The following is a 14,165-nucleotide window of genomic DNA, read 5'->3' on the forward strand; positions in this document are numbered from 1 at the left end:
CAATAGTACACACGATTTGCTAAAGGATTTATAGGATTTGAACATTTTTTTAAACATTGTTATATAAGTGGAAGGTTTGGCTAGCCATCAAACAAATTGAAACCCACCATTCTTTTTCTTAAAAAGTCCTTTACCAAGTTAGGAATATGGCATATTTTTGTATGTATGTTGGCGTTTGTTTTTATAGCAGTAAAGTGTTCCAGTGGTCGCATTGTTTATCTCTTATAGTTGAAGTGTTTCCTACTGTTTTTGTTTGTGACCCGTAGTTTGCGCTTAATCGATTGATGACTATTGTGAACAGCGATATTCTTCTGTTGACTTTATTTTCCTATCTTCGGATTATTTAGTAATGAAATGAAATGCAATGTAATTTATTATCTATCTGTCGACCATATTTTATCTGAAGAATATAAAAAAAATATGGATGAAACATTAGTGACGGACAGTCCTGCACTATCGGATAGTTGACTTAAGGGGACTAATATTCAAGCGGTTTTTGGTGGATGATATTTCTTGAGACTGATAGACCACCACTTGGTTTTGGTAGATGAGATATGAGGGGATTGATAATTTTCCACTATTTGTTGAATGATACACAAGGAAACTGAAAGTCAATTTTTTTCGGGAAATGCTAAATTCGGGACTCTGGTCAACTGTATTTAGCTTATTATGCACATTGTATTCGAGCAGTCATGTGAACTTTCAAATCTTACATTGTATTACCAGAAGGCTTTAGTGCATTTTTAAGTAAAACAAAATACATTATAATCAATGATGAATTAACATATAACAGCTTATCATGAACAGTAAATTGACTTGATATAAAAGTCTTGTGGACATTTCATACTTTGTTTTAGATAATTTTTGGTTTTTATTTGGTTATAATTAGCAGCAAAATTATTACATTCCATACACAAAGACAACACACATACGTTATCATATACTATACAAAGAAATCAACTTTACGCTGCAAAATTAAAAAGAAAACAACAATAAGAGGTCAATTTTTTTTTATTCTAAGGGTATTTTGATTACAAAAGAAGGTGTTTTAAAGGCTATTGAAAATAAAATCATTATAATATTTAGAGACAACATATACAAAATAAAACAACGAGAATTGAATATAGCTCTATATCAAATCGAGTTATCGAATTTCAATATAATAAAGTTTTGTTACTATCTAAGTGAAATAATGAGATTTGATATTAAGCGATATCCAATTCTCTTACGTTCAAAATTTTTATTATGGTGAATTAAAAATCCCACGAATCGTTGATATAGTCTTTTGTATATACCAGTATGATGTCATATGTTCGGCTTCGATGTCAAAACATCAGACATTTTAAAACGTTTTGTATGCTTCAGCTGAATGTAGTAAAATTCGACAAAATTAAAATTTTCATGTGCAAAGTGTGAGTGAGTTGTATCTATAGTATTGAAGAAATGACATATGTCCGTTTCCACGGACGAAATGTACGTTGTCTTAACCTTCGAAAAATATCAATGACCTAACGCATAGCAAATGGAACTGTCGTAATATCGTCGTATGATGCTAATACCAATCAAAGAAACGCATATTTTCATATCCCTCTTTAATCGCACACCATGCAGTGTGATACGAGAATTTTGTTTTCATGCAAGAAACAACTTATAGGACACAACAATACGAGAAAAGGATATATTATACTACCGTGTCAGTCTCATTCCCTTTGGAGTTGATGAGATCTCCTCACTTTGTGTTTGTTACGTCGATTTGTCTCTCTATTAATAATCGATTTGTCTCTCTTTCAATAATCGATTTGTCTCTCTTTTAATAATCAGTTTGTCTCTCTTTTCTTTCTTTTAATAATCGATCTGTTAATCGATTTACGAGATTTAAAAATCGGTAAACTACTTTCTCCTTAATCCCTACAACAATATAGGAAATAATATATTTTATACAGACCGTCAGTAACTTGATATAGTATATACACTGTTTCGGATTTGTTTTTAGGATTTTATACCGTATCTCGAGACGCTACATAAATTAAAATATATTTTAACGTCCCAATAGTTAATTAAATGCATATTTCAAAGGAGCAAAGGTTAAGGATGTTCGCTTCTCTTGTTTTTGATGATATTTTGTCAGATATCTGGAATCCTCTGGTTTTATCCATCTAGTGCCATTACAAAAAAAAATCCCTTTAAGCCCTATTTGTTTTTTCATAATTGTATTACATATAGTTTTATAGATCATATTTGAAAATGTTATAAAGTCTTTGTTAATTTTTTCATTGTTTTTGAAAGACAAATGATGACAATGTTAATTTTATGAAAAATCTAGGGAGAAATATTTCCCGGCAAATTTTCAATGGTTTATATCTCGAAAACAAGCACAGGGACCCCTAATTATTTTCTGCTTTTCTCGTTTGTTTATTAATATACTATCAATTGATGACAGTCTTTTAAAAAGCTTGTTATTTTGAAACGGAGTAGCGAACATCCTTAATGTGATATGAATATAAACGCTGTTAGTCCACAGGGATACATGTCACCGTGTGAACCTACGACCTCCTGCACTAAAGGCAAGCACGATTTTAACACACCAGAAGGATTTTAGTCGATATGGAATTAACAATTTATTTATTTATTTACCACATACATTTGATATACATAAGAACACAATCAGAATGATTAACCGGTATAATTTCAATCATGTGTTTTCAAGTTGCAATGTTGAACTAATTATCAAAATCTGAATTTCGGGTATCAATGTGAAGCTTGTCGCCAAAATAGCACATTAAACGAGTTCGAAAGGCTTCATATTGTTTCTAGTAGCTAATATTTTGCAATATCAGTAGGAACTGCACACAAAATAAACGTCAACAGGGTTATGACGAAGAACGACCGAAATCGATCCTATACACGTTTTGACTGGTTCCCGATCGCAATATTCAGTATGTTACACATATACCAATATAATCTAATACCTGGAACGTAGTACCGGGAACCAGGATAACACACGTTTTATGTTCACCTTCACTAATTGGTTATCAGAAACGACGCGTGTGTGTCTCATCTCACACGTGACATGTTTTCAGGGAATTGAAGTTGAAGCGTACCATATCGATGCATCCGGTTTAGTTCCTTTTAAATTGCATGTGACTAGTTAATTGTTTTGTTACTTGGATTTGTACCGTGTTGCAATTTTGTAGGTTATCACTTACAATATTTTAGTTGCATTAAGCTGTGAATTGACAGTCCCGATGAAATTGTTTAGGTACCAAATATTAAATAACAATAAACCAAAATATGATAAATTTCGTAGACGAAACGGGCGTCTGGCGTACTAAATTATAATCCTGGTACCTTTGATAACTATTTACACCACTGGGTCGATCCCGAGGGTATCACCAGCCCAGTAGTCAACACTTCGGTGTTGACATGAATATCAATAATGTGGTCATTTTTATTACTTTCCTGTTTACAAAACTTTGAATTTTCCGAAAAACTAAGGATTTTCTTATCCCAGGCATAACGTAACGGTACCCAAATTGCACCGAGTACCCAAACTGCACCTATTTAGCAAAAATAGCAGCGGACATCTTACAAGATTTCCCAGAGACTAAATAATTTGTATTTTTATGATTTAATACTATGCACATCTTTCAACATAGGTAAAAATATTTAGATATGCACAAAACGTTCACAGTATTTATCAATAGATGAAGTGTTTACTGAAAAAGCAATATGTACTGAAACGTCGGCATGCGACGTCATCAAAACGTCTTCTTTTTAAATGATCAAATATAATATGTTACAAGTATCCATTTAAAAAAAAAATGAATAGTAAGCATGGACCAATATCCAATTGTTCAAAATATTTGAAGAAATTAAACAAAAGTTCTGTTATTAGACTTATGACGAAGCGAATTTAAGCATTGGTGCAATTTGGGTACTCCTCATTCAGAATCATGGATGGTTTGGAGCTCAGTTTAGACCAATTTTTCTATGATTCCATGTGGATTAAAAATCAAATCGGTGTACCTATATAATAAAGAAGGATACGGCTACAAAATAAACACAGAATGGACATTTTTGTCTTTATCATATAAAAACGTAGGTGAAAAAACTGTCAAAATAGGTGCAATTTGGCTACCGTCACGTTATATTACCTTATCCGTATTTGGCACAACTTTTTGGAATTTTGGATTCTCAATGCTCTTCAACTTTGTACTTGTTTGGCTTTAAAAATATTTTGATATGAGCGTCAATGATGAGTCTTATTTAGACGAAACGCGCGTCTGGCGTACTAAATTATAATCCTGGTACCTTTGATAACTATTAATTTTCTTTCAAACTAAGTTAAGTGAATAAATTCATATATATACTTTTTGAATTTTTCGTTTCAATGAAATTGAAATTATGTTTTAACTGTAAATTTTTAATTACTATTTTTCTAAAAATGTTCTTGATTCTTGATATATGCACCTTTAAAGAAAATTAGCATTTTGTACGAAAAAGGAAGTAATTAGCTAGAGTTTTTTTGTATTGGAAACAAGAAATCAATTACATTTACATTTTTTAAATCAAACAAAGAAATAAATTATAATTGAGAGAAAACTGTTGACGTAGCAATGTAAATCTGTTACACAGACTACCCATATAAATACCTAGCTGTTCCAGTAGTGGTTCACTCCTTCCATCAACATACAGAGGAAACTTGGTAAGAATTTAACATTTGTAAATATTTGTTTATGTGAAACAAGTAATTTGTTTTGTTAAAGCTTTTTTTCTGTAGATTCACAGTACGTTTTCTTTAAATGCCTTTGTACACATTTCCATTGTTTAGTTCTTAGACTATTAGGCTCTTTTGTCTTTAATTATCTTAATATTTCCTATGTTATATACATATATTTATTCATTTTTTTTTGTGTTTTGCTACGAGCATAAACAATGCAGTTTATAAAAAATATCCTTCAACATATTTGTATAATTTTTTTTTGTCAAGTAATTTCTTAAACTGTAGACTGACTTTCATTATCAATAATTTTGGTTCTCATCAACATCTAGCAATCGGACAGACTCCACAAAGATTTAAGGTGTAATTAGTAAAAATGGGGAAAAAGTTAAGTCGGCATTACTTTAAATGATTAAAAAGTTAACATTTTGTAATTTTAGTATAATTAAGTAGGCTAATTTCTTCCAATATTGTTTGATTTTCTTTACTTCTTTTCGTAAATAATATTTCTTCTTTTTCCAGATATAACAATGTTCCTCCTAAATTTGATAAAGGTAGGTATGCATTTTATGTATGATAGGCACCTGACATCATACAGTGTTTATGAGTAATATGTAATCGGTGTAACATATTACCTGGCTTGTTTCCCGTTTTTGACGCCAAATCCATGTTCATGCATACTTTATATCAATTATATGGTCATTTTTCGTTTTTTGTTATAAATGTCCTGTTTACCATAGTATGAAATTTCTAGCCCAGGCATAGATTACCATAGCCGTATTTGGCACAGCTTTTTGGTATTTTGGATCTCCAATGCTCTTCAACTTTATTCTCATATGGCTGTATAACTATTTTGATCTGAGTGTCACTGATGAGTCTCATGTAGACGAAACGAGCATCTGGCGTTTTAAATTATAAGCCTGATAGCTTTGATAACTATTATACGTCGTAAAAAAGTTTTCCACACTCCACCCAAACACGGTTGATGTCCCTACAGAAGCAGGTGTTTTTTTTTGTTATTTTATGTCTTGTTTGCCATCTGATCTGACATGCTAGTTATTTATTCATTTAAACAGATCAAACTTAGGGTGTATACGACCTTTACAACTCATGTGAGTTACGCCTTTTTGGGGGCATTTAATTGCTAGTACTTTGTATAACCTAATGGTCATTGACTATAAATAAATCAATGAAATAAGACAGCTTTCGGAAAAGGTGTTATGCCTGTTATATTTTAAGTTGGAAGTTAGATTCAAAACAAACCGGACATAGCTTTATAATATAGTTAATTGCTACCTTAGTTAGCTATTAATAAGTATTAAAATGTGCATTGTTATTAAATGCAATATCAGTATTTAGTTCAAATATTATCTTAAATCAATCCTAATTCTATCTTATTCATTCAAATGTGACGTCATTTTTCATTTTTTGATGATCTGTTTTACAAATTCAAATTCAAATTCAAATTTTTTGTCATTTTTTACAATTTCAAATATGACGTCACTTGGCGTTGAGGTTTAAACTTATTCGGATGTGTCTACATTTTGTGTTGCAAATGTCTGGTTATGTAATGTATTTCAGTTGTTTCCTGTAATTAGTTAATACTTCAGTTTAATCATGTACATCTTTTGTATAGTAATTTTATAAATTTACTGTTTGGAAAAGTATAAATTATTCTAAATAATAGGGATGTTCTGGTAACTAATAGAAAACCCTGGCCGTTTTTGGCTTTTGTCCTCGATGCTGTTCGACTATGTGCTTGTTTCGGCTTTCAAACTTTTGTATCTGGGCGTCACTAGTAGATCTTGTGTGAACAAAATGCACTTCTGGCGTATTAAAATTGAACTTGTTGCCTTTTGTTGGCTGTTGTTCGTGTGTTTCTTTGTCAATTGTGTTCTCCAATTTATTTATATTGTAGTCCTGTAATGTTGTGTTGTCATTTTAATGTTATATTTCACATGGCTATAAAAGAGGGAGGTTTGGCATGCCACAAAACCAGGTTCAACCCACCATTTTTTCCTTTAACAATGTCCTGTACCAAGTCAGGAATATGGCCATTGTTATATTATAGTTCGTTTCTGTGTGTGTTACATTGTAACGTTGCGTCGTTTGTTTTCTCTTATTTTTGAGTGTAAATTCAGTAAATGTTTAATTAATCATTAAGCTTTATTTTCCAAATCAAAATATCAATGAGAGTATATTTCAATCAATATCTTTTCACTCCCCTGTGCACATGTTTTACCAAAAAAAAAAAAAAAAAAACCGGGACCAACTCGAAAAAAATCAGCTGATTACTGTGTGAGATCTGCAATTTATTCAAATTAAAAGTTTTGGTAGTGTTTGACATTTGCAAAATATGTCATGCTGATTTCACACTCTTTTCACTTGTAGAAGGAAATTTTTTAAATTGAGATTCTTGAAGAGACCATTATTGGTAATATAATCCGTTTTGCTTATATATTGAATAGTTATCAAAGGCACCAGGATTATAATTTAATACGCCAAACGCGCGTTTCGTTTAATAAGACTCATCAGTGAAGCTCATATCAAAACAGTTATAAAGCAAAACAAATCATATTATTCCAAGGCTGTATATATTGTGTGTTGTTGTTTTTTTTTAAACATACACAACAACGAGGTTGGTAGAAATAACTAATACAAAACGTGAATATCCAGTAAAATAAAACATGGCATAGAAGTATGTAAAATTAGATAAAAGAAACGCGATGAAATGAATATTTCTTCTCATTTTCACGGGTAATCTTTACTTACTAATGTACATATGATTTGGTTACATCTACAATAGTGGTAACAAATTATTGCTACAACTTATTACTATATCTGTGGACGTTTAGAAAGCGCCAATCAATGTTACAAAAATATGATATCCAATTAAGTTTATATGTTTACCTTCCTTTAGGTTTTGGTTATGATTGCAACAGTAGAAGCACAAGCATCAACTATGTCACCAGGTAAATGTCAGATACATGTCTTTTATTTTTATATTGATTTGAATACGATCTCAATTAATTGCAACTTCAATAACATTAATAAAAATTAAATACAGAAATAATCAATACATCAATTACAAATGATTATTGCTACAAATTTCCTTTTTCATAGATGGTTATGATAACAATCGATGGGTCGAATATTATTAATGGAATACGTTTTATTTTATACATATGAAGTTGGAGAACCGATTTGTAATGCAGTTGCTGACATTGTTTTTGTGTACGATACCTGTTACAGACCAATTGACTCTGCAATTTCTACGAATTTTAATAAAACGAAAGAGTTTATAATAAATATTGTAAATGCGTTCAACCCAGTAGGACCCAATGGAGCCCAGTTTGCCGCTCATTGTTATTCAGGAAATGTAACTAGGTTATTGAATTTCGGCTTGACTGATTATGGAAATAAAAGTGAAACTATTGCTGCCATCAACAGATTTACTCCGGATACCAATCCAACAGACATCGCAGGTGGTTTACAAGTATGAATTTACATGCAGTTGATATAAATATAGCGTAAAATTAATCTATATATTAATGAGATTGTTTTGCTAATTCAAATTCTGGATTTAAACTTGGAAGCTAGAATTAAAACAAACCTTTCCCACTAGAATCACACTTCCTTCCGGCACTAACAACATAAGTGTCTATCATGGCAACTGTAAAGGTTATAACAGTAAGAACAAACAAAATATATGAACCATTTTATAGCCTACCTGACTCATGGGCCTAGTGAGCTTTTCTCATCACTTGGTCTCCATCGTTCGTCATTATCGTTTAACTCTTACAAAAATCTTCTTGAATATTGTTAAAGATATAAATTAACTGTTAACAGCTTTACTTTTAAGGTACTTCATATCTGAAAAATATGTGCTGTCAATTTTTGAATTCATTCATACATTTTTGTATTATTCAAAATAATCAGTCTATATATGTTCCACAAGAATCTAAAGTTCTTCACCTTTTATTTGATTCATTTATTACTAAAATACTTTCTACATAGTTTGATATATATACCCATTGTGTAGGAACAGTTTTCTTTTAAATATCTTCCCTTTCCAGTATGTTTTAACCGAACCCGATTTGATGGTGTTACATCTTACAAAGTATATTGGGATTATTTTTGCAAAGAAATCCACTAAAGCTGGGCCGTCTAAAATTTGCAGTGAAGTGAGAGTTCCATGTTGAAGACATCATTGTGACTGTGTGATGCAGCACATCAATAAAAGTGCTGCTCCTTTGCTTTTTGTATGTTTCTTGTTGTACAAGAAATGATTTAGTGTCACGGATGCATATCCTTGACTTTATATAAAATAACGCAAAGGAAAAAAAACCACGTAATTGAAAATCTCAATTTGGTTCCTACTTCCATCATAATTCTTCCCAAAGTTATTTTTTGGTCCAGGGCGAAAAAAAAATGGAGGCATATCGATAGGTTTTTGTTTTATGAAAACAATTGTTGACCTTTTTGTTCCATAAACTTTGTCAATCTGAAGACTATATCTGATCATTTAAAAAAATAATATTTCAGGTTGCGCGAGAGGAGACATTATTACCAGCGCGAGGAGGAGGTAGAAATTGTTCTCGGTGTTTTGTTATTGTGATTACTGATGGTAGACCGAAGGTTGACAACAACATTACTGCTGCAACAGAGGCTGATAGAATAAGGAATGAACGCAACTGCATTGTCTATGTTGTTTCAGTAGCCCAAGCAAATAGTACTCAGTTGGAGATTATAGCCGGGGGTCCATCTAATGTCTTCAATGAAACTGGGTTTGCTCTGTTGATTTCCACTATCAAGGCTGTTGTGCAGGCTGTTTGTAATGATTCAAATTGTAGTAAGTAAACACCTTAATTTGTAGAAGATGTCATGCGTTTGATGTATAAATTTTACATCATACTTTATTCCATTATAAATTAATTTTGGATGTAAAGCTTCTTCTGATTGGCTGACGTTGTTTCGTGTGCCCCTGACGTCATCAACGCATTTTCATGGTGTGCTTCGGTTTAAAATGGAATTAAGAACTTAATTATAAGAAATGACTGTAAGATTATATAAACCAAGTTCAGATAACGTAGTGTGATTGTTGGAGGATTCATGTGTCAAATGTACAATATATCCCCTTAACGATTGTCGACATTGTACATGTTCTGTCTTCCAAATTAAAATCCGTATCTTGGGGCTTGTTTTTGTGATACAATAATAAGATCATTATGTTTTGTTTCTGCCTTCCACATTAAGATCCGTATCTTTGGGCATTATTTTTGTGATACAATAATTAGAACATATGTTTGGTTTCAGCCTTCCAGATTAAAATCCGTATCTTTGGGCATTGTTTTTGTGATACAATATTAAAAACATATGCTTGGTTTCTGTCTTCCACATTAAAATCCGTATCTTTGTCCTTGTTTTTCTGATACAATGAGGAGAACACCAATTTTTTTATCTGCAGTGTAATACAAAAGAATTATAAATATATGTTATATCGTTCTGTTGTGCTAACTTTTGAATTAAAAATTGATTGGCCTAAATGCAAAATAAGAAATCGTGCTCCATTGTTATAACTAAACGACGTGGTTGATATAAAAAAAGATGTGGTATGATTGGCAATGAGACAACTGTCCACAAGAGACCAAAATGACACAGACATTAACAACTATATGTCACCGTACGGCCTTAAACAATGAGCAGTTGAGTATATTTCTAATGTAAATACTGTTGTAAATACTAGTCACTTCTGTGAAACCTGTAGATATAAATTTTGTTGAGTCTCTTTTTTATTAAAGAGACAGGAAAGATACCAAAGGGACATTAAAACTCTTAAGTTGAAAATAAACAGACAACACCTTGGATAACACTTGTAAATGAAATCATTTTGTCCCGTTTGCAATTATGCTTCATCTTTATGTACCAGTAAGCTAGTTAGGTATTGTATACACAAAGTAACATACCACTACCATTCAGCTTATTATGGGGTGTATATACAAAGTACTGTAAGGAGTTTTCGGTATTGTATACATTGTGATTTTATCTTATGTGTTGCTATATTGTTGTCATCTATAATATATTATATTATTATGTACAGTTTATATTGGTAGTTTTTTATATACCTTTTCATAAAATGCCCTGTACCAAGTCAGAAAAAACGGCCATTGGTACATTATAGTTCGTTTCTGTGTGTGTTACATTTTGGTGATGTGTTTCTGTTGTGTCGCAGTTCTCTCATATTTGATACGTTTCCCTCAGTTTTAGTTTGTAAACTGGATTTGTTTTTTCTCTATCGATTTATGAGTTTCGAACAGCGGTATACTACTGTTGCCTTTATTTATGTCTTTGATTTTGTTTTTTAGCAACTCCTAATACTACTACTACAGGTAAATATTGTCATCAGTTATTTTTTTTACATAAATTCAAACTTAAATATTATTTTAATAATTAAACATTATTTGGATATAACTTCAAAATGAGGAAAAAACCAATACAAAAATAAGCGAGTTTACAATGAATGTGCTAATGGTTTTTATATTGTCAATCAAGTTGTAATCTCACGAAAAAAAGTAAGTTATCAGATGTCACTTTTGAAAGTCAAACTTTACCTCTAAGTAAACTACGTAATAATTCTACTTTCAACAAAGAATCAAATTGTTTATTTTTAATGTCTGAATGTATCATCGCTCTTGTTTTACAAATATTGTTCAAAATAATGTATTGTCAAAGGTTTTCGATCGCAGTAGAAGTTTTCGTCACTTCCTTCATGGAGTTGTTATAATGTTAAATGCTTATATACTTATGTACAATCATTCTACTACAAAACCATACATTTAGCAAAATAATGAAAATATCAACAAAGTTGATTAACAGTATAAGCTACAAGACGGTTTTAAGTGTGGACCGCAAACTGCTTACCTGTGTGTGTTACATTTTGGTGATGTGTTTTTGTTGTGTCGTAGTTCTCTCATATTTGATACGTTTCCCTCAGTTTTAGTTTGTAAACTGGATTTGCTTTTTCTCTATCGATTTATGAGTTTCGAACAGCGGTATACTACTGTTGCCTTTATTTATGTCTTTGATTTTGTTTTTTAGTACCTTCTTCTTCTACTACTACTACTACTACTACTACTACTACTACTACTACTACTACTACTACAGGTAAATATTGTCATCAGTTATTTTTTTACATAAATTCAAACTTAAATATTATTTTAATAATTAAACATTATTTGGATATAACTTCAAAATGAGGAAAAAACCAATACAAAAATAAGCAAGTTTACAATGAATGTGCTAATGGTCTTTATATTGTCAATCAAGTTGTAATCTCACGAAAAAAGTAAGTTATCAGATGTCACTTTTGAAAGTCAAACTTTACCTCTAAGTAAACTACGTAATAATTCTACTTTCAACAAAGAATCAAATTGTTTATTTTTAAAGTCTGAATGTATCATCGCTCTTGTTTTACAAATATTTTTCAAAATAATGTATTGTCAAAGGTTTTCGATCGCAGTAGAAGTTTTCGTCACTTCCTTCATGGAGTTGTTATAATGTTAAATGCTAATATACTTATGTACAATCATTCTACTACAAAACCATACATTTAGCAAAATAATGAAAATATCAACAAAGTTGATTAACAGTATAAGCTACAAGACGGTTTTAAGTGTGGACCGCAAACTGCTTACCTGTGTGTGTTACATTTTGGTGATGTGTTTCTGTTGTGTCGTAGTTCTCTCATATTTGATACGTTTTCCTCAGTTTTAGTTTGTAAACTGGATTTGTTTTTTCTCTATCGATTTATGAGTTTCGAACAGCGGTATACTACTGTTGCCTTTATTCATGTTTTTGATTTTGTTTTTTAGCAACTCCTACTACTACTACTACTACTACTACTAAAGGTAAATATTGTCATCAGTTATTTTTGTACATAAATTCAAACTTAAATGTTATTTTAATATTTTTCTATATTCGCAAGAAAACCTATTAACATGTTACACAACGGAATAGTGAAATCTCATTCATTTAAATATTAAAAAGCTATCACTATTAACGTGACATTCAACTTTAAATTCAATATGATTTATATACTAGAATGGCTAAATAGAACTTACACGTATAAGAAAACACTTTTCATTATAAAAATCCTAATAAATGTACTGCTATTCAATCATTCATTTGACCAGTTAAGTATCCTTTTAAAAATGTTTCTTTGAATTTGTTTTTAAGCACCTCATCCAAAAACTTATGTCAACACCAAACCAGTATATGTACACAAACCAGCATATGTACACAAACCAGTACATGTAAACAAACCAGTATATGTACACAAACCAGTATATGTACACAAACCAGTATATGTACACAAACCAGTATATGTACACAAACCAGTATATGTACACAAACCAGTATATGTACACAAACCAGTATATACACGACCAGTATATCGACGACCAGTTTATCGACGACCAGTATATCGACGACCAGTATATCGACGACCAGTATATCAACGACCAGTATATCGACGACCAGTATATCGACGACCAGTATATATACGACCAGTATATCGACGACCAGTCTATCAAGTCAGACCAAGATATCAATACAGACCAAGAGTGAGATTTGGATTCAGACGTTGGGGTAGAAGATACAGGGGCTAGAAAGTGAAGATATACTAAGCCTATCTACGTTAATCCACGTCGATATTGAAGAAAATCTGACATAATGGACATTCATACTTTTTTTAAAAGTTGTCAATAAATGTCTGAACAAACTTTTGAATATTCATTTTTTTTCTTTTACCGAACATGATGATTTTGTGTAGGATGAAATACCCATTATTTGGATATAACTTCAAAATGAGTAAAAAACCAATACAAAAATAAGCGAGTTTACAATGAATGTGCTAATGGTCTTTATATGGTCAATTAAGTTGTAATCTCACGAAAAAAAGTAAGTTATCAGATGTCACTTTTGAAACTTTACCTCTAAGTAAACTACGTAATAATTCTACTTTCAACAAAGAATCAAATTGTTTATTTTTAAAGTCTGAATGTATCATCGCTCTTGTTTTACAAATATTGTTCAAAATAATGTATTGTCAAAGGTTTTCGATCGCAGTAGAAGTTTTCGTCACTTCCTTCATGGAGTTGTTATAATGTTAAATGCTAATATGCTTATGTACAATCATTCTACTACAAAACCATACATTTAGCAAAATAATGAAAATATCAACAAAGTTGATTAACAGTATAAGCTACAAGACGGTTTTAAGTGTGGACCGCAAACTGCTTACCCTTCAATAGCACTTATGTTCATCCTGTTTTTTTTTGGTTTTCGTGTTTTCGATATTTCGCTTTCTATGTTGTGTTTTGATTTGTTTTGTGAATTCGTCGTTTATAATCGGGACCGTGGTTTCTTTCTTAGTTTGAAGAATAAA

General features: G+C 31.2%; 1 protein-coding gene across 2 annotated transcripts; it reads left to right on the forward strand.

Moving 5' to 3' along the window:
- Positions 1–4,556: 4,556 nt before the first annotated feature.
- Positions 4,557–13,499, forward strand: LOC139523269 (collagen alpha-3(VI) chain-like). 2 transcript variants are annotated; one of them, XM_071317129.1, is made up of 9 exons: positions 4,557–4,705; positions 5,243–5,274; positions 7,641–7,692; positions 7,912–8,216; positions 9,266–9,572; positions 11,086–11,109; positions 11,819–11,884; positions 12,592–12,627; positions 12,956–13,499. In XM_071317129.1, exons 2-9 carry the CDS (start codon positions 5,251–5,253, stop codon positions 13,384–13,386), a joined length of 1,245 nt encoding a protein of 414 aa, XP_071173230.1. In that variant the 5' UTR covers positions 4,557–4,705; positions 5,243–5,250; the 3' UTR covers positions 13,387–13,499. The 2 variants fall into 2 exon arrangements, with proteins under 2 accessions (XP_071173230.1, XP_071173231.1); XM_071317130.1 differs by having other exon boundaries at positions 11,819–11,876; positions 12,590–12,627.
- Positions 13,500–14,165: the final 666 nt, after the last annotated feature.

This window comes from Mytilus edulis, chromosome 5 (assembly GCF_963676685.1).
Source record: "Mytilus edulis chromosome 5, xbMytEdul2.2, whole genome shotgun sequence".
Taxonomy (NCBI): Eukaryota; Metazoa; Mollusca; class Bivalvia; order Mytilida; family Mytilidae; genus Mytilus; species Mytilus edulis.